This window comes from Chrysemys picta, chromosome 19 (genome assembly GCF_011386835.1).
Source record: "Chrysemys picta bellii isolate R12L10 chromosome 19, ASM1138683v2, whole genome shotgun sequence".
In the NCBI taxonomy this organism is placed as follows: Eukaryota; Metazoa; Chordata; order Testudines; family Emydidae; genus Chrysemys; species Chrysemys picta.
This window is the reverse complement of record NC_088809.1, coordinates 4,123,643-4,150,408: the sequence shown is the minus strand read 5'-3', so window position 1 is coordinate 4,150,408 and position 26,766 is coordinate 4,123,643. Positions and strand designations below refer to the sequence as shown.

Sequence of the window (26,766 nt, the reverse complement as noted above, 5' to 3'; positions counted from 1 at the left end):
TCACTGAGTCTCTACGTTCCATGCAGCCTGCTCAACCTCACTGAAATGTAATGAGGCCTAATGCAGTCCTGAAATGCTCCCTGCTGCTTTCCAGCCTTCTCTGATGTAAGGCTGAGACCAATCTCTTGGCACTTGATGACCTTGGCCCAAGATCAAAATTATACTTTCCTCTTCGCCCCCCGGTGTCAGTTTCCAAAGTCTCAAAGACCAAACTCAAGCTGAACAGGTGGTATTTTGCTGAAGCAGTAGTATCCCAAGCTAGCTAAGAGAAGTATAGTCACTGGCAGTGTGCTTTGCTCGTTAAAGTTAGCAATCTTCACCTCAGGATGAAAAAACACATCAGCTTGCAAGGGAATAGCGTGTCTGCAAAAACTAGGGTGACCAGACAGCAAATGTGAAAAATCAGGACAGGGGGTGGGAGGTAACAGGAGCCTATATAAGAAAAAGACCCAAAAATTGGGACTGTCCCTATAAAATCGGGACATCTGGTCACCCTAGCAAAAACTGGAGGAAAGGGAGATCCCCTAACACGCTGGTGCTGGCCTGCAGATCTCTGTGGCAGGAAACCTGGAACCCAGCCCTCCTCTTCACTGAAATCAATGGCAAAATGCCTTACTGAACTTCAACCGTGCAGGAGCAGAACTTTGATTGGCTGTTCCTCCTCCCACAGGACTGATATCACATGTTACTCCTTTGATCAAGTCTTACCTTGGGGAGTGGGGAGAACACTATACCAGGGAAAGTGGGAGAGTCCGATAAACATATATAGCCACACAAACCCAGCCAGATTCATCTTTGATCACAGACATTTCCTGGAAGCCAACAGAGCTGCATCAAGAATGTCCCAACATTCTGGAACTAATATAGGGTGACCAGATAGCAAGTGCAAAAAATCAGGACGGGGGTGGGGGGTAATAGGTGCCTATATAAGAAAAAGTCCCCAAATCGGGACTGTCCCTATAAAATCAGGACATCTGGTCACCCTAAACTAATATGGGATCCTGCTAATCATGATGGTAGTTTGGGGGATGAGGGAGGGAAGGTTCTGGTGCCAAGGTAAAGGTGTATGATTCTCCACACAACTGTATGGTTGGGAAAGGTCAGTCTTACAGGGAAAGGCTGGTGGGAAGTCTATTAAAACAAGCACTTGGAAATGAAGTAAAAAGACCTCCTGACAATTGTTAACAGATTTTTTTCTCTCAAGGATTAGTGCACTTAAGTTGCTGTGGATGCAGCTTTATAGATATCTTAATTCATCCCGCCTGGCTGAAGCAGATGTGTTAAAGAACAGCCTTCCTGGAGGTTACGAGCACATATTTCATTTTTACAAAAGTCCTGCAAAAACAAAGGCAAGTTCTGCTCCTAGTCCCCACGGCAAAGAGCGCTGTGCCCCCTGCTGTGCCGGATTGCTCACTCAGGTCCAACTGGGCTTTGCCCTTCTACGAAGTCTAGCCAAATGTTTTATTCAGCAGAGCATTTTGAAGTGTCTGCATACACATGGCGTATGGACTCCGAGTGGGAGAGTGTTTAGCGGCACAAGGCTATATTGTGGGATAAGACTGGAATCCCTACCCGCAAGTAGTATTTTCAAACAGGCTCATTGTCAGAAATTCAAACAGAGGTTGGATTTAGACTCCAAAAGACCAGTTTCAGCCCTGGTGGAAGCCAGTGCAACTTCAGGTATCAGGGGGTAGCCATGTTAGTCTGTATCTACAAAAACAACAAGGAGTCTGGTGGCACCTTAAAGACTAACAGATTTATTTGGGCATAAGCTTTCGTGGGTAAAAACCTCACTTCTTCGGATGCATTCAATGGACTTTTATCTTTTTACGAAGGGCAGGATTTAGCTCAGTCTTAATGATGCAGGACAAATTATCAAAAAATGCAACTTAATTGAAAAAACAGAAGGCTGGCTTGGAGGATTGGCAGTGCAATACAGAGCCTTTGATCTCTAAGGGCCAAATTCACCCCTGTGTAAAACAAAGTGAAGTAAATGGAGTCATACTAGAGATTTGCTGCAAATCACCAATTCAAATCCAGCCAGAGTGGTAGCAACTGGAAGTTGTTACTACCTGACATCTGTTCAGTGATCTGAGGTCTCACTCCAGCACTTCATAAGATTCACCCTCCCATCTAGCCCCCACATACTAACAGAAAAGCCCCAGAGACTGAAGAGCCCTGGCCAGTATGGAGAAGGTTGCTTCACTCAGTACTGTCCGAGTTGCACCTGATCTGTCTGAGAACTTCAGTCTTCAGGCCTGTGAATTCAGCACATTTCAACACCAACAGATTAAAAAAACCCCCAAAAACCTGATCACGCCCACTAATCTTTAACTACAACTATTCATTTCTGCTAGCAGGGAAGCGCACTGTTAAACATAGATCATAGATCCTCAAATGCCTTTAAATAGAAAACAGGCAAATTCCTCAGTTACCTGCTACCTTGACTAAGTTACACTGGCATAGCTATATCTCTCAGGAGTGTGAAAAATCCACACCCCGGAGAGACGTAGTTAAGCCAAACTAACTCCCCGGTGGAGACAGCGCTAGGTTGACAAAGAATTCTTCCGTCAAGAAGCCACCGCCTCTTGGGGAGGTAGATTAACTACAGCAGAAACCCCTCTCCTCACTGTAGTGAGCGTCTACACTGAAGCCTTCCGAACTGCAGCTGTGCTGCTGTACCATTTAAAGTGTAGACATAGGCCTGGTCCACACTACAAAGTTAGGTTGATGTAAGCTGCCTTGCATCGACCTAGTTGTGCACGTGTCTACACTTAAATTTGTCTCCCACTGGTGTAAGCGCCTCATTACGCCAACATAGTAACACCCTACTTCCCCCAGGGGCATTGAGCCCTGGTAGTTGTACTGAGGTCGATGCAGCGGGAGTGTAGACAGTGCATTACTTACGTCAACCTTAACAGTCCTCCAGCAGCTGTCCCACAATGCCTGACACTGACTGCTGTGCTCAGAGTTGTGAACATCATGGCTCAGGGACCACAGAGACCAGAACCATGATTGTCCAGCTTGGCGAGCACATCTAGCAGCTCTCCATTGTTGCATGAAACTGCTCGGCTGACCCTGCTGGCTACACGTCCCGGCTTGGAGCAGAGAGGAGATCCTCTTCTCCCCTCAGGCCCAGGAGATCCAGTCTGTGCAAGCACAGCTCTGGCCCAGCTGTAGAAATGTGGACATGTCCTAGCACACTGCATGGGGCATGCAGGAAAAGGGTATGACAAGCACCAGCAGCAGTACCGCGTAAAAGCCATAGAACTGCATCAGGCATTTCTGAAGGCCAGGGTGGCGAATAGTCAGTCCGGTGCTGAGCTGCAGACCTGCCACTTTTACAAAAAGCTTCATGTCATACTTGGCGGGTTCATGGGATTTTTTAATAAGGCACAAAAATGATGGGCTAGAGATGATATTATGGGATGCAGACAGTTGCTCCTAGTCACCCCTGCACAACTTGTTTCTGCTCCACCGTGCATTGCCAAAACTTCCCAAGAGAGAGTGCACTGGATGGAGACAGGATGCACACTGGGACACCTACCCATAGTGCACTGCACTGCGCATTGACGCAAGCACTCCTGGTAAGTACGTGCAGTGCTGACACAAGGAGCCAAGTATGTACGCGCACAAGCGATGTACTAACCATGGCAGCCTTAGATCGATGTAACTTGTGTCGGTAAAACTTTGTAGTGTATACGTGGCCGTAGCCTTTGTTTGGCCTAACCTCCCCCAGTCCCAGAAGAGCCCTGAGTTTTGGCTCCACGTTTGAATGTTAATGCTCAGATTCTGGAAGCAACAGAACCCTGTATGTTCACTGCCTTGATTTTTATGGCTGCCCAATGAACAAGATGACTGTCCAGCCTGCATAAGTTTCAATGGTACCAAGGCTACAGGGGCTGGTATAAATCAGCCTAGGTTCATTGACTGCAATAGAACTATGGCAATCTCCACCAGCCTAGGATGTGACCCACAGTCTTGGTACCACTGAAACTTACACAGACCAGACGGGTTCCATGAATGACTCCTTGTAGTTGGCTTGCAGATCAAGGCAGGTATCTTTTTGCATGAGGAAGCCCAAGGCATGGCTGAAGTGGCCAGAACATCCCAATCAAACACAGACGCGACCCCCACAGTACATGCTCCATTTGCTGGGTTGGAAAGCAGCTAATAAGCTTCCAAGAAGCGGGAGAAAATGCTGCTGCAGATTGTGCCCTGCCGCTCCATTTGGGAGAGCTGAGCAAACAGCCAGGGGAAGAGATTATTGTTCAAATGGGAGTGTAAGGTTTGAGCAGTGGAGCCATTCAGGAATGAGAAGAGGCCAGCTACCAAAACGATAGGAACCACCAGGAGCTGGGACTCGATGAAGAGGGGGTGGAGGGAGGTCTCTCCACTTGGGCAGCCTGAGGAAGGAACAGCCGCTGTACAAACCGGTCTAGTGACAGAGGAGGAGGAGACCTGTAGGCTCAGTGATCTCTCTGAGCAATGCACGGCTGCTTCAGGTGCCCATCTCGACCTGTCTAAGACAAAGTGGATGGGAGCTGAAACATTAGAATCTGGAAATTCAAAAGGCTTCACAAATAACCCGACATTGGCATTCTCAGATGGAAAAATGTTTCTTCTTTGTCTCCTCCCAGGGAAGGACAGAGACAATTTAATATCTGGGGCTGCTAAGAGTCAAGGAGCCAGCATTTTTGTGTCTGGTTCTCACCACTCTTGCATCCATCTATTTGCTATTGAGTGTCTTGCTCCTCCCACGCCCAGCAACCACCTGTAAATTAGAATTGGCAAATTCAGACGAGTCAAACACTCCCGGCTGGGTCTCGTGCATTTCAGCCCAGGAGTCTTGTTCCAAAGACTCCTCAGAACCATCTTCAGCGTAGCAGAAAGCAAGTGAAGTTACTGCCACCCTCCTGGACCTGCATGCACACATGTGGAAAACAGCAGGCTACTCGCACATCTTTGCATTCTAAGCATTTCACTAAGAAATCCATGGACATTTGTCTGTTCGCCATATGCCTGCAAGCCCCAGCGAGCGATTACATTCCCCTCATTCCAGCCCCAGACAGCGCAGCTTTAAATTCCTTCGTACATACTGAGGCTGCACACCCTAGATTAGCAGGAAGAACAGCACATTAATCTAGCTTGGTGGATGAGTTACAAATCCCAAGGTTATGCCAAAAAAATTATTTGATTCACAGAAGAGCTTATTCATCACCTGATGCCATTTGAGATAGCTGCGGAGGGTCAAGTCAGAAAGCGAGCGAGGAACTGGGAAACTCACTTTGAGCCCTAATCTGTGAGAAGGAGAATACCCTGACCAGTGACGTCAACAGATACAGAGGATGTGACACATCTCACCGGACTGAAACCTTTATCCCCTTAGAATTCCAATCCCAACTCTCTCTGCACTTTGATCTCCTCCTCCAGATCATGTGACACTGCTGAAACTCCCAGTCGTAAGTCCTGTGTCAAGACACTTACTGGAGTCAATTCCCAGCTCTGCCGCAGACATTCCTGTGTGGCCTTGGGCAAGTCACTTAATCTCATCTCTCAGAGATTCCCTTTATACAAAGGTAAAGATCTCACATTAGCTCTGCTGACTAGGGAAATCTAAGGGCCTGATTTCGACTGTTGGCCTAATTTTAATGGCATAATTCTGCATCTGCAGACAATGTGTGTGCACTGCTCATAGCATTTAGACCGCCACTTGATTTCCGGGCACGATCAGATAGCAAGACATCTAAATGCTATGAAACGAATTACCTGCAAGTGTAAAACTACACCCAGAAAATCAGGGCCTAAAAGTTAAAAGAATAAATGGTTACTGTTTTCAGGTAAACACACAAGGGGATTTCTGGATTTTCAATCTGACAGTGTCCCTTTAACGAGTCTAAAATATGTAGTGATTCGGTTGGAACAAGACCAGAGCCCAAATATAGCTAGTCATAGTAACTGTTGGGTGAAAAAGAAATGTAGGTCACACCTATTCATCCAGACCCCACCGTGGCGGGTTTGGTATATTCCTGCTGCCGAGGCCCTGCCCCTTTGCTACTTTCATTCTCAATCAGGAATTCATCCGTCAGAAATATCCTGTAAATGACTATTCGTTGTGGGTAAGAGCTGAGACTATTCAACCCAGACAGCTGCTCCTGGATGCAGATTCGAAATCATACCAAGAGACAGGCAACAACATAAACAAGAACAAAGTCCCATATTTTCAATACTTATAAGTCAAACATTTTAGTGTGAAATCTGGATACGAAAAGGCTCTTATCTAGACCTGTAACCACGTCTGAGGAGTTGACAAAGGAGCAAGCTGGAACAAAAGGTTCCGTTTCTGAATGAAAAAAAGATGGTAATGAGAAAACAACCCAGACTGAAAGATGGGAGAGGGATTTGGACAAAGAAATTGATCGGGATGAGTTGGTCTCTATGTGGGAAAGGAAAGGGGATCGATATTTTCAGTTTGGATAGCTCATAAAGAATATGTGTATAAGTAACTGTACAGATGGTATTTGACTCCAGTTAAGATTCTTAGTATTTTTGCTACTAGGGAGGTGCTGTAGTGGATGGGTTGCGGGGAGAGAGGAACACACTTGCACTTGTGATGGTTGTGTCCAGTCAGTTTTGGGAGGAAACTCTATTAAACAGATTCATTTTATCCAGCTTCCCCTAGACATCCCCTGACCGGTTCACGTAATGCTCCAGTAAGGGAGCTACATTGTAAGCAGAATGACAAATTAATGACAGGTTTCAGAGTAGCAGCCGTGTTAGTCTGTATCCGCAAAAAGAAGAACAGGAGTACTTGTGGCACCTTAGAGACTAACAAATTTATTAGAGCATAAGCTTTCGTGGACTACAGCCCACTTATATGCATCCGAAGAAGTGGGCTGTAGTCCACGAAAGCTTATGCTCTAATAAATTTGTTAGTCTCTAAGGTGCCACAAGTACTCCTGTTCTTCCTTTTGACAAATTAATGTATTTGTTAGTGTTAGCAGAAAGACTTTGTATTGCTCATTACTGGAAAACAGATAATGGAATTGTGGCGTAGTCAAATATGGACTGTCCGTGTAATAGAAAAGCTTTCACACCAAGTATGTACACAAGAGAAGCACCAAAAAGGGGAAACTTGGTCACCCTTTTTAGTGTGCTCAGACGAGGAGAGCTCTTTACCTGGTTCTTTGACTATTAACCTGATCCTGAATCAGTAACAAATAATGTGCGATTTAATATTTTTATTAATAGTTTTATTGTAACTTCACCTTAATAAAGTTTCCCCAAAAAACGCACTGACTGCAGGTTCCAGGTATTCCTCAGCCAGCAACAACTGGCCCCCGTGAGCTAAACCCCCCCAGAAAGCTGCACTTCTGGTCAAGGCTGAAGAGGCCCTCTATGAAGCATGGCAGAAGAGGGAGAGAATTAAAGCAAATGCATCAAGGACGACGGTCCATCTTCAGCAGTGTCTTGTCTTTGTGTGGAGGCACTAGCCCCTTCAGTCTGCAAAGGGCAGAAATCTCCCTCGTACAGGACTCACTCTCTGCATTGCTGCTCAACTCAGACAATTCACAAGAACTTTTATTGCCTCTCTCCCCCTGCCAGTGGTGCAAAAGAGCCTTTTATTGCCCTGCTTAAAACAGAGCATATTGTCACCTGGTTCTCAGGTCTTCCCCAGTTCTTCACTGATGGCTTCCCCTAGCTAGTGTGTCAGCTCACAAAGCAACTGTGGGGGAGGGGACATAGAGGAAAAGAGAATTTAACGCCTTGCCCAGCACAACTTGACACCACCACAATCCTATGGCATTCATATCCCATCTGCGGAGATACAGGCCGATGGTATCCAGGGCAGCATCTTCGGCATATAAACCCGAAAGCAAACATATTTCACACCTGCTAACCCCTATGTCATACATCCCTCACACACATACCACCAGATCCTCTTTTAGTTCCCAGAACAACTTTTTTTAAAGGTCAACTCCTTTGGCTGTGATAAAGCCAGACTTTATTAACTATCCTTTGAAAGATACAATCATGAAATCAGGGGCCATGGTGATAAGTGTCGTATAAAAGTTTAGATTAAGAATAGGACAGATGGACTCATCAGTTAGATTTTAGCCCCTAGAAAAGAGGTTTCCATCTTTCTTCTTTCCCACTTGACTTAACATTTTACAAAAACTCAGTGACAGAATTTTCTGCTACCACATCTGACAATATTCTTATTCTAAGATGACTGGCAAGAAAATCTGGGGTTTTACAAAATCTGTTAGTTATGGATTTGTGATGATCAGAGGCAAAGTTCTGTGTCCCATGGATAAGCTAAATGAAGCATTTGCAGCAGTTTTTGTTTTGTTTTTAAAGGAAAAAAGCAATTGGACCGGCTATCCCATCTGTTGCGACTAGCAGGGTTTTTGCTTTCCTGAGTCCAGAACGGGACACATTTCCCTACAATAACTTTAAAATTGTTCCTGGGCAGGAAGAGAGAGGCTGCCGTGTTTGCTTCTCGCTAAATGCTCTCAGACACCACGGTGATGAGCAACCTTGTAAACCTAGACAGATGGACAGACCAATTTTTAAGGAAAGCAGCATCTCCTATAATCACTGCCAATCCAAAGGAGATTTGAGGGGATCAATGGGGATTTCTACCAATCCAAAACCTCTCTCTAAATAAAAATTAGTAAGAGAAAATCCCCATTTGTTCATAAAATTCATCGCTGCTCCTTGTTCTGTAGGAGGAGTGAACTGAAGGAGGCAATTCACATGAAACTTGGGAATGGTGTGCACAATGGGGAATTATTTCTGAATAGCCACAATGCAAAAAATGAATAAAGCTCAAGATAAATAGAGCTGGATGCCCAAGCAAGTTAATAAGGTGGGAATGGTTCACCTTCCTGACTCCACACTAGGAGAAAGGCATTCAGGGAAACCCAAATAAAAGCCCAGTAACTCAGTATCTGTATCTACATTTTTTCCTGGCTTCCTCAGTGCCAAAGGGAGCCAGTTACGGGAGCAAAATAACAAGAGATCTGGTCATCTCGCTGCATTCCTCCACTCAGGAACTGGAAGAGTTTGAGAAAACAAGATCCTGTGTTATTTCAGCTCTGTGAATGGGCTTGTGAGGCATTCAGAGACTTGTGAAACAAACACAAACACTACCGGGGCACATGCCTGGTGCCCGCCGTCTGAGAAAGGGCCATACCAGGCTTCCCATCTTGTGGAATGAAGAGGGACAAGGCAGGGCTGCTAAGGGTTACACTGACAGGTTTCTCGCTGGCTCCTACAGAGTTCTAAAACAGGGAGGAATGACAAACTAAGGAGAATCAGAGAGAGCAAACACAGAGCCCCTCAGCACTACCGGGAGCAATGCAGCATTGTCAGAGTTTTATGTGAAACAGAGGGAATGTCAAGGGGGCGTTCAGAGAGTAAAATGGAAACACAGCAGCAAATATAGCTAGGGAGATCAGTGACGAATAACATGGGTTTTAAACTATACCAGAGGTCTGGAAAACAAGACAAACCCAGAAAAGCCAATAATAAGGCAGCAGAGTAATAAACTATTGGTAGTTGCAGCAGTAGTTCCTTCACATCCACATTTGACAAGGAGGATTTTAACAACACATCCCTCCAGGATGCGCTTGTGTTTACTAAGGAGGATAAGCTGGAGGACAGACTGAGGTGACAGAATGGGAGGCAATAATTTGGCTAGGACACTGGGAGAGGTGGGTTACAGGTCAAGGATGAAACAATTAAACCACTCAACTATTATCTCGATCCTGGAGAAGTTTAATGACTAAAAGTCCAGGGATGGTATAGTCCCAAAGCGTCTGCAAAGGATAACCTAACATCTACAGGCAAGATTCTGCCTCGGTATGTATGCAGAGCTCCAAAGAGGGGCAGTTTATAATGTATGGTTCATGGACATGTTTGGAAACGTGAAGGCCAGCATAGATTTGGGAAAGGCAGGCCAGACCAGACAGAGCTGATTATTTTGTAAAAGGGAATAACTGTTGGTGCAGATGCAAAGAGCCAATTATTTACTCTCCCTGATTTTCAAAACTCTTTAGATAGCATTGACGTGACAGTCAGGGTTAGGTAAATGACATTTACACCCACTTTATGGCCCATGGATGCTGCCACAGTGGTGTAAAGGCGACTTAGTGTAACAGAGTCAGGTCTTGCAAGACCCTGCGTAAGGGCAGGCCCATAGCTGCACCTCGGACCACCCTCAGCAACTCCATTCCCTTCGTGGTGTTTGCATCTCTCAGACACTTGCAAGCTGTCATCATACAACTTCCCCTGAGCCATCACTTACCCAAATTATCCTTAGTTCTTTTCATCTCCCATCATAAATCAATCCCTTCAGTCCCCTACTCACAGGGAGGAAACATGCATAAATACTGAAAACTTCCCTGCTAGCTAATGGCCCCATTTATCCTTCCCCGTCCTACACCCACTAGGCGAGAGATCAATGCTGTCCTTTGTTTACTGCAGGGTCAGTGCATTACGTCAGTTGCATTTAGAGCTCCTGTGAGTGCACAAAGTCTTTGGAACACCTTGAAAAACACACACACAATCTCTCTCTCACTCCCCCCGCCTCAGCAGCCAAGGCCTGGGTAATTCTGGAACTGACACCCGGAAGAGCAGAAGCAAAGCCATGGTTTACATCAAACATGCAAATCTCATGTCACTAACACAAACCAGACGCCATCTTCCTCACTCTCTACAGAGAACAATGGCCTGAGTTCCTATCACACAGAAGAGCAAGAAAACAACAATGAAACCTTAAAGAAAAGCAAAACAAATAAATAAATCAATTAGGGATAAAACATCCAAGCCTGGAAGGCTCCAAGTTTCCAGGAGGAATTATTAGGTTGCTTTTGAAGTCCTGTTTTGGCTAACAGGCTGGCAGGTTACGGTAGGAACGTTAGTCTGCAGAGAAGAGAGCTCTGCCGGAGGCCCTTTGTTTTGCTGTTTTTTTTGTTTTATTTAAACAAGAGGAGACATTTAAGAACAAAGTTAAATGGGAGGAGTGGGCAGGAGTGATTTTCATGCCAGGCTCGGGGGTGTTTCCTACCTTGGATGCCATAGAGCCGGTTGAGGCGCGATCTTCTGGCTTCGTCAGCGTATGGCACGGCTAGCCAGGGCATCTCGCTGAAATACTGCTTGAAAGAGTCCTCTGACCTAGGCAATGGAAATGGAGGTCAGATAAATGAACCCTCGTTACCGTCCTTCTGCAGCCCTTTTTCCTGTTTAACCCTTTGCCCATATGCAGCCCGGCAGACGCCTGACACTTCCCCAGGGCCCAGAGCCCACCTGTACGTGGGGCAGGCCAAGTTGCACCCACCCAGGGCGAGACCGCATTGATTTTAAAGCCGGCGCCAAAGAAGGAGTTTGCAGCAAGTTTCAAGAAGAGATTTAAAATCTCAATTCTGACAGCTGCTGCTCAAGGGCCCCGCAGTCCTCGGGCTTGTATCCAGGGCACGCATGAACATCAAAGCAAAATGTCGAGCCCACCTCAAGGGTTGTGGGCTTGTTCTTGACTCCACCCCTGCCCTGGCTAATCCATCTTTCCCCTGGCTCCTTCAGTCTCTCCCCAGAGCCAGCAGGGTGAAGGTATCTGGCCACTGCGGAATCAGAGCCATCTTATGCTACCAGGTTGGGGTGCAGGGTCCTTATTATCCCCGGAACAGCCCTGTCCAGCCCTGCCTCCCTCCCTCTCCACACCTAGAGCCCGGTCTCTTGTGTATCCAACAGGGAGAGGCCCGATTGGGTTCTCTCTTTAAAGTAGGTGCCGTATCCATTAATACTTGGAGTTTCTTCCACCCCGCGGGCACATATCAAACAGCTGAATATACCACAAAACCAGACTTCTAGTAACTCCCAGCTCTCTCCTTGCTTCGGGGCATGAGTTTCTCCAATCTGGCCTGCAGACGTGCCTTGCCCCTCCAGCCCCTGCACCAAGGCAGGGCACAGAGCTCTCCAAAGCAAACAGCAGACATTACCTGTCTGCGCTAATGAAGACAATCTCAAATTTCTGCCCCGCCTCCTTGATTTTCCGGTAGGACTCCACCAAGACCCTCGTGAGGCTTCGGCAGGGGGGGCACTGGAAAAACACAGAGGAGCACATAGTATCTGGACACCAGGGACAAAGCTCTCACTGAAGTCAATGGGCCCGATTCACTCCACAGCTTCCCTCAGCAGGGGGAACAGGGAGCCCCATGAGGCCCCCATGAGCTCTGCTTTCCCAGGGGGCCTAGAGGCAGTCTCTCAGTCTGCCAAGTGGCTGGGTCTGCTGGACAGGGGGCACTGACTCAGAAAGTCACCAGTGCAACCTCCGCCAGCTACCTGGAAGGGGAAGGGGAATTTCACCTCAGGCACAGCTGCCCCTGCAAAAGTGACTCTGGCAGTCCAGACAGCGCAGGCGTGGTTATCTACCGTGAGGAGCTGCAGTCAGGGCTCAGCCTTCTCACAGAGCTGCCATTCATCTCCAACCCCTTCCATTTACTCTGCGATGGAGAGGTGCCAGCTACTCACCCAGTGCGCAGAGAAATAGACCCCCACGTGAGAGCCCTCCAGGGCGGTGCTGTCCAGCGACTGGCCGTTGTTTCTGAGCAGAGGCCCTGCAACAACTTCGCTGAAGGGTTTTGGTCCCCAGGGGAACTCCAGCCCTAGGGGAGTTTGGGATGGGCAAGGGGAGAAGGCAGAGAGAAGAAGAGTGAGAGCCACATCTAGCATTTACACTTTAAATGGCTTTACTGAGGCCCTCCCCGCTTCTCCAAAGGCATCTCGGCGGGCAATCGTGCAACAGACAGGAGCGGAGAGTCCTCTTTATCCATCTGCACTGATGTCTTTCCATGTAGACCTCCTCTGCCCCCTTCCACCCAGATACTGGGTCACATCCTCCCGGAGGGATCGGCACCAAACGTTAACCAACACATTTGTTCTGAAGTGAAAACCACGCTCTGAACCCCTCGCCCCCCCGAGAGACACAGAGGAGAGCCGCCCTACAAAGGGCCATATTCTCTGCCTCCCCAATCCCGGGCAATCAGGTTTTCCACGGGGGGGGGGGGGGGGGGGGGAAGAGAGAGGCATCCCTCAGAGATTCACACCCCCCTCCCAGGGTTCAGCCACTACTGGGGTCTCAGGGATGAAGTCATTTATGCAGCCCCGGGTTTGTCCCCCTCCTCCCCACAATGGAGTGCTCACCCAGCGGACCTGTGCAGCTGCAAATCTACTTGCTGCCCTCGTACCTCCGTCCTCACCCCCCCTACACAGAACACCCCAGAGGAGCCGTGCTTTGTATCATGCAGAGGGTCCACATCTCCTACGTAGGCTCTCGGTATCCTCTTCCCTCCTCCCCCCCCCCCCCCAACCCCACACAGCACAGCTGCACTGCTTTCTACTCTGGTTAGGACCCTCAGTGCCCACAGAGGGGCAGGATCTGACCGTCAGGGATCCCTGTGCCTTCTAAGCCGCAAAGCGTGTTTGCGTGCATTCACCCAGTCTCGAGATGTCAGAATGCTCTCTGGGAACAATGCAAATAGTCCTGCTTTGGGCAAGCCGTCTGCTTCATTCTTCCCTTTTCAATGAGTTTGGCAGAGCTCTGCAGGGTCGGGTTCTCTCTGCTCCTGGCTGGGGGTGCAGGTCATGTACTCTGACTATTCATCTTTTAGAGAACAGGTCAATCTGCCCATCCCGCTCCTCGCAGCCATTCTGCTTCCTGAACAGCTACCATTTAAAAACCATTGAGAAGCAGCTGATGTAGCCTCGGTTACTGCAGCTCAACTCCCACCTCGGTCTTTGTCTTTTAGGAACTGCAGCTGGCTTCCTTAAAGCTGTCACCATTTTCATTTCCCTCGCACAGGGCTGTTTTGTCCCTAGTTTTAAGGCTGGATAATGGACACACAGGTTTCCTTGCCCACCTGAAAAAAGCGTCTATATATTCTGACTATTCCTGCTGCCAATTCCCAGAATAAGCAGCCCGTAAATTCAGCCAGAACTAAAGAAACATTACCAGATGGCTTAGACCACAAATTATACTTAGCCTGTCATGCTGCACAGCTCCCGCCCCCTGCGTTACACCTAGGGGCTTGTTTTCGGGATCTGTCATTCCCGCACTGGGGAAATGACAACCGCATGGAATGCGGAGGCACATATGCTGAAGGGTCAAAGGTGGGCAGGCAGGTGCCCCGCTTTCATTTTGCGTGGGGACCACAAATATGTGCAGCAATGTTTATTTGTTTTCATCACTTGCCGATTCAGAGAAGGCGAGGTCTGGTATAAACATGCCGCATGATATGATTTAGAAAAGAAAACTGTAGCTTCTTTTAGGCACCATCTGTAAGTACCAAGGGAACTGTTCTGTCACAGACTGTGTGGTGTTACTAATATTCGCACCACTCACTAGATGAGAGCAGCACAGATCTTAAGTTATGAAAAAGGTGGGTCCTCAGTTTGTCCGCCTATGTCCCCCCAGTGAAATGCTTACTGCAGCGTTTCATTTCATCTAACTTTTTCCTCATTTGCACTTCAGACAGCAAACCCAGAAGGGATGCCTTTGTTCGTTAAAAAATGAAACCCTAACTCTAATGGGAACAATGCAGGGAATTTCATGCTGAAAATAATCCAGTGCTTTGATGAGGTAAGTCTGATGATCTTCATTTGTTTCCATTTTTTGCTTCCAGGCACACTTTAGAAAGGGAGCTAAAAGAGAGCAGATTGTCAGCCGTCATATGGGTGTGCAGTGCTCCAGGTCTTACCTTCGGGGTCATCCCGGATCACCAACAAGCCGTTTCTGCACACAACCTTCCCCGTGGAAGCATCTATAAATATCAGCGATGGAATGTTGGAGACTCTGTATTTGTTCCATAGTTTTAGCTGTAAAAGAGAGCGGGAGGGAGAAGAAGAGGTAAACTCTAAGCAGCTTCACCATTAATACTTTTGAGCAGCAGCACCTTACAGGGCAGCGATCAGAAAGAAGCAGAAGACGACAGAGCGGCAGTTTGCAGCAGAGCATCCAAAGGGCTCACACAGGAGCCCAGCTACTGCTAGCCTGGTGACCTCAAAAGAAAATGGCATCGCGTTGACCGGAACTTCCTTGTATCACTCGGTTGGTGCCCAGGGCCGGGAGCTAAGTCTGCATTCTACTCCCAGCTCTGCCACACACTTGCTATGTGACCTGGGACACACGAGTTCATCTCCCAGTGCCTCTGCTTCCCCCCTTATGGAGCACTTTGAGATCTCTGACTGGAAGGCACTGTACATGGGATATGCTATCACCACCACAATGAGGCAATCCTGTTTCAGCTGCTTCCTTCACTCCCAGCTCACCATTCATGACACTAATCTCCAGTCCATGCCCAAGTCATGTTCACACTGAAAACATGGCTGACATCCAGAAACGTGGAGCGATGATTCTGCCTAGACCCTGCTGCATTTTGGCCATCTTGATTAGTAGACTAGAGCTCCCCGCACAACTTAACTTTGTCCAACGCCAATAACTGAAACACACCTGGGGTCACACACTTCTCGTCTGGCATCATATTTCTGCACGTACAGATAAATAAATTCTGAGTTCTAAAAAACACCAGCTCTAGAAGGAAGTATAGAAAGAGAAAGATAGCTGCTGGCAAGGCATAACCTGCAGGTGTATATGAGGCTTGGGAAGCCTTCTGTAACCACTCCAATGCATTTTCAACCGTAACTAAAAGCCAGGAAAGGCTGTGGTCTGAGGAGCTGATCTCAGAGCTTCGAGTACCTAAAACATTCCAATCTGAGCAGTTCACTTACATTTTTCCAAGGCACTTCAACCTAAACAGCCCGGTGATGAATTATCAACCTCTTAAATGCAATCAGATCACAACACAGAACCAGAGAGGACAGAGGGGAGGGGAGGGAAGGAAATGAATCATTAGTTTCCCACATCATCAAATAATGTGCTGCAAACTCTCCCTGGCGCCATAGATATTTATGACATTCATTTGGGCCAGTGGAGAACAAAAAACCGCAATGGAAGAACAGCAGAATGGAGCCTCAATGTTAATAAAACTCACAATTCCACTACTTCTGATACTTTATGCTCAGTTATTTTGCAATGCAAACTAATGGATCCAGAATAAACCTCAAAGCACATGCTTCTGTATTCTGATCCATCTTATTCTTTTATTCATATCAGAGTAATACTCACAAGTCTCAGTTGAAACTGGGCCCCCATTGTGTTAAGCACTGTATGATGGAGATGCTGAAGACTCTGTATTGTGCTGAGACAATCCCAGCCCTGAAGAGTTTACAGTCTAGCGGACAAGACAGATGAAGGGTGTGGGAAAAGGATGCAACCTCCAGCCAGAGTGAACTGGGTGATCTAGCTTTTTATATGCTTAAAGACACTCAAGCTAAGGGTGCGAGTCAGAGAGCAATTTAGGTTTTAATGCCAGTATCTAATTCGCTCTTCTGGAATTTGTTCTTGGGCAAAAATCTGTATTCTGTCGAGGTTACTGTGTTTTGAGAGACTTGACAAGGCTATCAAAATTTATCCTACCTGAAACTTGTTTGATGATCAAAGTCCTCTCCAGGTCACAAATATCTAAAAAAGGTGCATATACAGAATCATAATGATTTTTTTTTAAATCTCCATTTATTAGGACCTACAGAAAACAATGCCTTGTGCTGCCCCTGCTAGCACCAGTTTCCTAACACACATTATTCCCAGGGCTAAGTTGGCATCACTGATGATGCTGATGGACAAGCTAAATGGATTTGGCCACAAAAGCTGCAAAGACTTTGCTAAATGTAAATCAGCCGTGTTAAACTGAGTTTGGTTCAAAACACAGAAAGTAAATCCAAGTTTGCGAAGTTTAAAGGGATCTTTACAAGGATCACATGTTTGTCAAGCATCTATCTAAGAGGGTGTTGCAAACAATAAAGAGGTACAGAAAGTAACCGGAGAGCTCTCTGTAAATAGCTGTTCACATTTTACTCTATTTTGTCATGTCTTTGCCATATTCAACAGACTCCCCTCAAGGCCCTACAGTATGCTGTGGCAGCTTTCCTTTTTGGGGGAACGGTGGTAGCAGTCTCTACATTGTGCCCAACCAACAGTGCTCTGAACTCAGCCATTTATAATCAACAGGGTTTATATGTCCTGCACATCTGTGGGTGCTGTATAAATAACCAAAGGTATCACTGCAGATCAACCCAAGGTTCTGGGACTGCCCAGGCTACAAGACCAAAGGGGGAAGAAGGGATTGAGCTTGGGACTCAAACTCAGGTCACTGTTATGATAGTGCTGGGCATTACCACCGGATCCAGCTCAGTTATGCACAAATCTCAAGCAAAATAAGAAAAATCAGTCACAATGGCTGACTTTCCTGTTGAATCCACACAAAGCTGTGACTATCACATAGCTTCAACTCAAAATCATCCATCAGTCCCTGGTCCACTCTAAACATCTGTGAACCTCATCAAAGCTGGGCGGTGCTAAGACTCAGCTGTAAAATAAGCTGAAACCTGGTAAATTTCACACCCTGTTCAGTGTGGGCTGAGAACATTTTGCACAGCAATGCAGCAGCCTGTGAAGTTTAAACAGCTCAGATTGGTGAAGAGCTCTGTGGTGATAATAATAAATAAATCCCTTGACAAACAGCTATATAAGTCCAGACTATTAGTTGGGCTATAATTTAAATGCAGCATGAGACACGGATGAACAAACAAGACAATTGCATTTAAGAACACCGGAATGTGCTGTCATATAAACCCAGTTATGAAAGGCTTGAATAGCAAATTAGTGGTCTCCAAGCACTAGCCGTATTAATGTGGATGTCTGTATTAGAAAGTACATGAATGTGCTGTTCAAAGTCTGAGCAGTCTGATTTGATGATTCTCCTGTGCATTGGGAAAGCTGATTGGAAATGAAAAACGCATGCACTGAAGGATGATTGCCAAGATTTACCACCATTCCCATGGCAATGAGCTCTTTCAATCACGCTCCGCTTTCCAAAGCAGATCAGACACTTCTAAGAGAAAGACGAATGGCTCATTTTACGGCAGGTCTGATCCGAAAGTACATAACCTTGATAGGAAACTGGGTTTTTTCATTTACTGCTTATTTCTGTAATTCAAATTCCCTCCGATTCTCTCCTCTCCACTCGAAGAACGGGATAGATTTCCCCCCCTTTGTACGAAGAAGAATAGTCTGTGTTTTGTTAAGAGTTGAAAGGGAATAGTGGCCTCAGTAAGTGCCAGACAGCCTCAGCTTTTAACCTTACAACTACCCAAACTTATAAACAGCCATTTGGTGGTTGGAAACTTTCGTTGTTAAAATCATAGTGAAACATCTGGAAATACAAAGACAGCAAAGAGATTCCATCAGTACTGAGATACTACAGAGGTGGATGGAAAAACCGAGGACCGATCAGCATTTGATATGGAATAGTAACATAGATTGAGAGATGTACGACTGGAAGAGCTCACTGTGATCACCTAGTCTGATTTCCTGCATAACACGGACCACAGTATTTTACCCAGTGATTCCTGCATCAAGCCCATATCTTATGGCTGAGCTAGAGCTCTAAGAAATACTTTCAGTCCTGATTTAAAGAGGTCAGTGATGGGAGAATGCACCACATCCCTTGGGAAATTGCTCCAATGGTTAATTAACCTCATAGTGAAGTATCTGGAATTTTAATTTGTGCAGCCTTTCGACAATACCTGTCATACAAAAATGAAGCCGACAGAGATAACAGGTCCCCAGTATGTCATGCTCTGTCTTGAAGCTGCTTGGCTGAAGACAGAACATGGAGTGCTGTGATCCTGTAGCATCAGCAGGCCACACAGCTGTATTAAAGGCGAGAATGGCCGCAACATGTTTCATGTTATGGAAATTCCCTCCTAGATCCAAGCAAGTCACCAATGTGGCCTGAAACTGAAGGGAAGATCCAGACTTGAAGCCAACGTTTGTACGCGCCTGTGCAAAGTGAAAGAACGGAGCTTGGCGAAGTCCTAGCCACTAGCTGACTGTCTCTACAAGGCTGTCAACGTGGCACAAGCAAACTCCAATTACTGGCAAAGGGTCTCCTCTGGCCTGCTGGCACGGGAAGTTGGCTAAATTTATTCTGAGCAATTTGGCATTTGTGATCCACACAGTAAGGCAAATGAAAGAGAAAGAAAAGGCAGTCACAGTACAAGTAGGTGAACAATCGCCCCTGAAAGGACCATGTATTGTGCCCCTGAAAGGATCGCCTCTGAAAGGACCATGGTGGATGGAAAGCCAAACATGAGCTCATCAGAAACCACAGGAAGATCAGAGGATGCTGCAGGAGAACGCTGTCTCAGCAACTTTTAAATGCAGCTTTTCCTGTCTGGAGGAGAATGACACTGAAATAACATGCTTCTTGCTCGGAGGATTTGATCATGCATTTAAAGAGGGGATTCTTTGCTACACTTCCCAACAGCTGTTGCAAATCTGCAGGATCAAGCCAAACCTAACACAGATGTGGAATTAATCTAGACTTTTCAGTCTGAAATCAGCTGATCCTTTCAGACTGCTCCTCACTCCCGATTCACACAGTACTCCTGGTAAGTTAAATAGTCTACTCTGCACAGAAAGCCAGTTGGAATAGGAGCTGCGGAAGTATTCTCTTCTCGAGACACCACTGACATACAGTGACCAGTTTATACAGAAATATACCCGTTACCAATGTTCCCTCTAATTTTTTCATCCAAGTGCATAATGAATTTTGTTATATGCATCAATATGGAGGTGATGTGTGGCGGGGGTAGGGCCGAGGGGTTCGGAGTGTGGGAGGGGACTCAGGGCTGGGGTACAGGGGGGTGAGGACTCTGGGGTTGGGCCGGGGATGAGGGGTTTGGGGTCCGGGAGGGGGCTTAGGGCTAGGGCAGAGAGTTGGGGTATGGGGGAGGGGGTCAGCGCTCTGTCTGGGGGGCAGGCTCTGGGGCAGGGCTGGGGATTAGGGGTGTGGAAGGGGGCTCAGAGCTGGGGCATAGGGTTGGGATGTGGGGGGCGAGGGTTCTGGGGTAGGGCCAGGGATGAGGGGTTCAGGGAGCGGGAGGGGGCTCAAGGCTGAGGTGTGTGTGGGGGGGTGAAGGCTCTAGCTAGGGCCGGGGATGAGTGGTTTGGGGTGCAGGCTGCCCCGGGGCAGCGGTGGGGAGAGAGAACTCCCCTCAGCCCTCTCTCGCCGCAGCAGCCCAAGCCCAGGGGAGAGGTGCCTCTCCCTGGCAGTGGCAGATTCTGGGCTGGGACCCGGGGAGAGGCGCCTCTCCCCACCTGTGCAGTCCCAGATAGCTTAGAGGAAACTTAGCCTAGTACCTTGTACAGGTGCTTAACAGAACAGTTCCGGTGGAAAACCGAGTTACCGGTTTTGTAATCTGATCCATAACACAAAGTCATCAATAGATTTAATTGGCAGGAGCTCGGAAATCAGGACCTGAGTTCAAATCCTGACTCACGGTTTGACTTTACATACAAATCACTGAACGTTTCAGAGCCTCAGTCCCCATCTGTCAAACAGAACAAACACTGCGGAGTGATATGCTTCATTAACTATTGTTGGCAAGGCGACTGGAGAGCCTCAGACTAGAGGCATTATGGGAGGGCAAAGTATTGCTATTGGTTGCTATGCTACTGCAGTCACTAATCATTTGCTCATTTGTTTCCTCCATCTTGGTGAGCTGGAAATGGACCAGCATGAAGTACATGGGAGAACCTTGGAGTTGGACACAAAAATCAGATCACAGGTGTTAAACTAAACACCCACACAGCAGGAAACTTCTCTGTTCTAAAGCACATAACGGCCAGGGGACAGGTTATAAACCTACTGGGCTACAGACTGAATAAAACTGACTGGATTGGGTCTCAAGGAGAAAGAGGACTCTCATTCTCCCCAGTGGCATGCTAGTAGGAATGGGAATCTCCCCCTCCACTAACAGCTGCAGGGTGCTATTTTTGGTCCTGCCGACTGACTTCTCAGCCCTGGTATCTGCGTAGGATGCATTAACTCACTAGTGCAAACTCTGGGCGGGGATGGTTCCCACTGACAAAGATAACATGAAACTGCTTTCAGTGCATGCAGAACCCCAAGCATGAGATTTGTTCCCACTGGAACTTGGTTAGCGGCAGTCCAGTATGGCAACTGGTGTCCATAATAAGGGTGTCTTCACTGTCACATTAGCTGCGTGAAACTCTGCTAGATTCCACTCCTCAAACCGTATTAGGATAAAGACTTTTGCCTGTCTTCATCCAAGTCAGATGAATGCTCTGAGAGGCATTTGCCCAAGCAATATCATCATATTTACTGCAACCCAGGCTTCTGCCTTAACCCTGGGAAATTCAAGCAGACAAAGTTAATTTAAAAACTCAAGAGCAGATCTGTCAACAATAATGGAATGTGTTCCCAATATGGAGTGCTGCTGCTTTCCATTAAATGAAAAGCAATGCAACATTTCCTTCAAATTCTCCTTTGGAGGCAGTGTCTTCAGAGTCTTGTTAATTTCCTCTGAAGGCCCCTTAAAAGATCCTGTTTTCCACCACCCTGACAATTGGACAGACTTCAGTGCAGCTGGGTTTAGGTTTCTTCTTTGGGGAGGTCAGTATATTGATAGTAGTTTCGAGTGAGCAGATAAATTAATTTGGTACTTGGAGATTGCGGGTGGGGCAGTTAAAAATTCCTCTAAATTCCTCTTACAGAGAAGTGATACTGTACATTAAAAATTAAAAGAAAACATTTCCCCCCTAGGAGCACAGTTATACTGATCAATCTTAGAATTGTTTAAAGGCACATTGTCTGTTAGTTTAATCCCCACAATCAGCGGGGGAGTCGTGGTTTACAGAACCTAACAGGGAAACATTTTTCTGTTTGGATTTAAACTGCTCCCTGCAACATCTACAATCCAAACACAGCAGCAATGAGTGATTATCAGGAAGTGAAACTGACCAGTGTAGGCTCATTGTCCAACATGAGTGATTTCAAGAAGTAAAGCAAGAGCATTATAATTGGCAAACCTGTTTCAGCACGAGACCGGAAACAGGGAATGGGAGAAACTTGTAATTCACCTTCCCCCTCCCACAACAGAAAACGACTGGGGAGGGGATTCATAAGTCATAAACTACAGGTTGAGAATTGCTGGAGTGGGACTTCTTGCCAGCAATGCAATCCAAGTTTAGTTCTTCACTAGGACACTAACAACAAATCCAATCCTCTCTTCCTCCACTCTCCTGAGTATGCTATTTGGACAGGGATCATCATTTCTCTCTCCAGTGGAAGACAGACAGACAGACATGAGCTCAATTCCTGTTGGTCTCTCATTACAGGGCCATCAGCTGAAATACTGAGAGGTCTGTTTGAGAAACGTACAGGTATTGCTCTGCTGGAAAAATTACTATGGCTCCGGGACCTGGAGAAGACAGGCTGGCTCCAACTCTGTCCTGTGGATTGGTTCCAGGATGTCGAGACATCCTCAATTGTTCATGACACTTCATTCTCAGTCAGTGCAGTGAGATGAATGCCCTCCCCATGGCCTCACTCACTCCTAATGCTAACTCGCAGCTTGTACATTGTGCCCTAATGGATTTACAAGTGCGAGGGGGCCACCCGGATGTTGCACGCAGCAGGTGGGGTGCTGCAGGACAACGGAGCATGCCCTCGCCCTGTCAATTCAAATCCAGTTCATGCCTATCCTTCCAATTCAAGCTTAGCTCAGAAGGGAAGGACTTCTCCAACTGCCTTCACAACTCTCCACTATCTCCTTGTGTAGCTGAACCTCCTTAATCCAAATAGAATGGGGGGCATGACATTTCTCTAGGTAGAAAGGGGGATGTTTCAAGGCAAATTATGCCTGCTGGAGGACTGAGTTAGGAAGGATAGAGAGCTGAATATGTGGGTTTGGATACATTATTTTTTACTGTATTGCTAGTTATTTCTCTCTGAAAAACAATTGCCAAAAAAAAAAAAAAAAAAGGTACAAGAGATAGAGATTTCCTCCTAGAGCATTAATAAACAGAGGAGGAGGCATTTGCACCTGTAAAGTGCAATATACAAGATAAATGAAAATGATTTGTAGATTCAAAGGCCAGAAGGGAATAGAGTGATCGTATAGTCTGACCTCCTGTATAACACGGGCCACAGAACCTCCCCAAAATAATTCCTAGAGCAGATCTTTTAGAGAAACATCCAATCTTGATTTTAAACTTGTCAGTTATGGTGGATCCACCACAGGTCTTGGTAATTAATTATCATCACTGCTAAAAATTATGTCTTATTTGCACTCTGAATTTGTGTAGCTTCAACTTCCAACCACTAGATTGTGTTAGACCTTTTTCTGCTAGACTAAAAAGCCCATTATTAAATATTTGTTCCCTATGCAGGTACTTATATACTGTGATGAAGTCACCCCTTAACCTTCTCTTTGTTAAACTAAATATATTGAGCTCTTTTAGTCTGTATAAGGCATGTTATCAAATCCTTTAATCACTTTTGTGGCTCTTCTCTGAATCCTCTCCAATTTATCAACTTCCTTCTTGAATTGTGGACACCAGAACTGGACACAGTATTCCAGCAACAGTCACATCAGTGCCAAATACAGAGATAAAATGACCTCTCTATTCCCGCTCAAGATTCCCTTTTATGCATCCAAGGATCGCATTAACCCTTGTGACCATCGCATTGCACTGGGAGCTCATGTTCAGCTGATTATCCACCACAATCCCCAAATCTTTTTCAGAGTCACTGCTCCCCAGGATAGAATCCCCCATCCTCTAAGTATGGCCTACAGTCATACTTTTGCATTTAGCCATATTAAAAATGCATACCGGTTACTTACACTTAGTAAGCGATCCGGATCGCTCTGTATCAGTAACTTGTCCTCTTCATTATCAGCCACTCCCCTAATTACTGTGTCATCTGTGAACTTGACCAGTGATGATTTTATGTTTTCTTCCAGGTCATTGATAAAAATGTTAAATGGAATAGGGCTGAGAACTGATCCCTGCAGGACCCCACTAGAAATACACCCGATGAGGAGTCCATTGATGATGATCAAGATGTTCCTGTTGCTGTGTGTGTATTGGGCACTGAGCAGCCAAAGGTACCATCTGTGTGGCATGGTGGTTCTCTCCCTACCCACCCCTCCGCCCTCAACCCTGGAGAAGATACAGGCCAGCTGAAATCAACACTGTAAACAGTCTCCTATTCCACACCAGAATTACAATCAAATAATGCATGCCTCAGCAGCTCTTGCTGGGAGCTTCCTTTCCAGCGCCATGTTCCAGTATCGGACTTTGTTCCACCAATGTGGGTTTGTCAGGTAAAAAACCCTAAACGAAATAAATAAAAAAGCCCCGATTGCTATATGTATTGTCTCCTTTGGCATACCTCTGATTCTGCTCCCTAGTCCCATCAGCATCCCTGCAAACGTGATTCATAAGTCAACTGGCAAAGCAGCTGTGGGATGGCGAGTGTGCAGGGAGCCACAGAAGACTCATGTGTCTGCCTGCAAGTTTCCACCCAGAATATTGTTCATTTTGTGATTGACAAACAAAACAACTATTTAAAGATCAAAGGTGAAAGAGAACAATTAGTGTAGGCTTTTCTAGTTGATCTCCTGAGCTAGTGCAGGGTTGTTCCCTATACCTTTTTTAGTGGTTTGTCCAGTCTAGTTTTAAATGTCCTCAAGTGACAAGCCTTGGACCACCACAATCTCAGTCATCTTCCATCCTTCCACCACAATCTCACTGTCAAGTCATTTCCTTTGATGTTCCGCCTAAAATTCTCTTTTTAAATCATCCCATTGCCAAAAATCATTCAGCTCACCGACTCAGGCCTTGTCCACGCTGTGATTTCAAACACTGCACATCCTTAGGATAGATGTGAGTTACACTGGTGCAGCTCATCCCAATTTGGAATGCTGCCTGGTGCAAATCACGCTGCCCTCACGTAAACCCTGTCTATACTTGGAGTATCTACCAATGCAACTACATGGGTGGCAGGAATCCCAGTGTAAACTATTACACACATTGAATCTATTTCCCCATGTTAAGTATCCTCACACCTTCTTGTCAAACTGCCTGAAATGGGCCCTCTTGATTATCACTACAAACGTTTTTTTTCTCCTGCTGATAATAGCTCATCTTAATTAATTAGCCTCTTAGAGTGGGCAGGGCAACCCCCACCTTTTCACGTTCTCTGTATGTGTATATATCTCCTTACTAGATGTTCCATTCTATGCCTCCGAAGAAGTGGGCTGTAGCCCACGAAAGCTTATGCTCAAATAAATGTGTTAGTTTCTAAGGTGCCACAAGGACTCCTGTTCTTTTTAGTGTAAACTAGGTTCATTCTAGCTAGAGCCAGATTCAAATATCTTTCTCTCTTCCAGCATACCTAATCCCATTAACACTCCATCCTCAACCACCGCATGGTTCCATCCTGACCTCCTGTTACCCTGCTCCCCTCCCCCCACCAGGCAGCAGTACAGGCCATTTACATTGCCAATTAACCCACCCCAATTACCTCGCTTTACAATTTCCTGCACTAACAACCAAGCCAATCAGAGCACTGTATTTGAGGGCAGAGCAGTGCATGGCCACCAGGCTCTGGCAGACGCTCCAGAGCGCGAGCATGAGCTGCCTCCTTTTTGCAGGATACAAATTGCACAGGCTGACAGACTGGAGTTCCTACAGCCCACGGCTGACATGGAAACATCCAATTTGTTGAGCAGAGCTTGGAGCGACTGAACAGTGGTTCACATGATCTACAGAGAGTGAAAGCCTCAGGGCTAAAAATGGAGGGCAAAGGAGGCCTGAGGGTCCTGTGGCACCTTTAAGACTAACAGAAGTGTTGGGAGCATAAGCTTTCGTGGGTAAGAACCTCACTTCTTCAGATGCAAGAAGTGAGGTTCTTACCCACGAAAGCTTATGCTCTCAATACTTCTGTTAGTCTTAAAGGTGCCACAGGACCCTTTGTTGCTTTTTACAGATTCAGACTAACACGGCTACCCCTCTGAAAGGAGGCCTGGTTTGTTTTACGTTTTCAACTTGTAAAGAGAATTCAGGGCTGGTGAAAGGTGCTGTACCCAGAACAAGTACAGTGCAGGCAGCACCAATGCAAGCTTCCCTCATGCTGCCCCGCCAACTCCGACCTATGGGGATCATTTCACACAGGTCACATCCAACAGCCATTTGATAGTGATGGGTCAGCCTTTTCCTAGAGTCAAGACACTGGACTAGGACCCAGGCACCCTGGGTTCAATCTCTGGCTCTGCCAGAGATGTCCAGAGAGACTCTAGGCAAATCACACTCCATCTGAGGTCCTGCTCTATAAAATGGGGATAATCTTTCCTTTCTTCCATCCTTTGTCTCTCTTGTCTATTTAGATAAGTTCCTCAGGGCAGGGACTGTTCCACTAAGTGTTTGTGTAGTCACTACGGGGCATGATCTCAGGGTCTGCGTAGAAGACCCTACTATAATACAAAACAATATCAGCAATACAGACCTGTGCTTCAAACACAGACAGAGAGGTGGACAAAGAGTCACTGGGCTTTGTCTTGGGCATGGATTGAAAAGAAAAGTTACATGTTTACACCAATGTAATTGATCAAAGACGTCAATTCAGACTCTACTTAGGAAAAAAACATGATTTTGTTCGTGCTGCAAATACCAGCAGGCTGCACCTGTTTCCTACCAGTTCCTAGGAATTTCCGCTTGCTGCATGGTCCATGAAACCTAGAATGGCTGCATGTTCCAGAAGCAATAGATTTACT

The 26,766-nt window shown here is 46.4% G+C and overlaps 1 protein-coding gene across 1 annotated transcript in view; it reads right to left on the bottom strand.

Annotated features, from left to right (window-relative positions):
• The window catches only part of NXN (nucleoredoxin), a 98,291-nt gene that overhangs the window by 20,189 nt on the left and 51,336 nt on the right, over positions 1 to 26,766 (bottom strand). Inside the window, exons 2-5 of the mRNA XM_005298160.5 lie at positions 14,760 to 14,877; positions 12,535 to 12,668; positions 12,003 to 12,103; positions 11,075 to 11,181 (exon numbers count right to left, since the gene is read on the bottom strand). Coding sequence (XP_005298217.1) covers positions 11,075 to 11,181; positions 12,003 to 12,103; positions 12,535 to 12,668; positions 14,760 to 14,877 — 460 coding nt within the window. The remainder of the gene's footprint in view (positions 1 to 11,074; positions 11,182 to 12,002; positions 12,104 to 12,534; positions 12,669 to 14,759; positions 14,878 to 26,766) is intronic.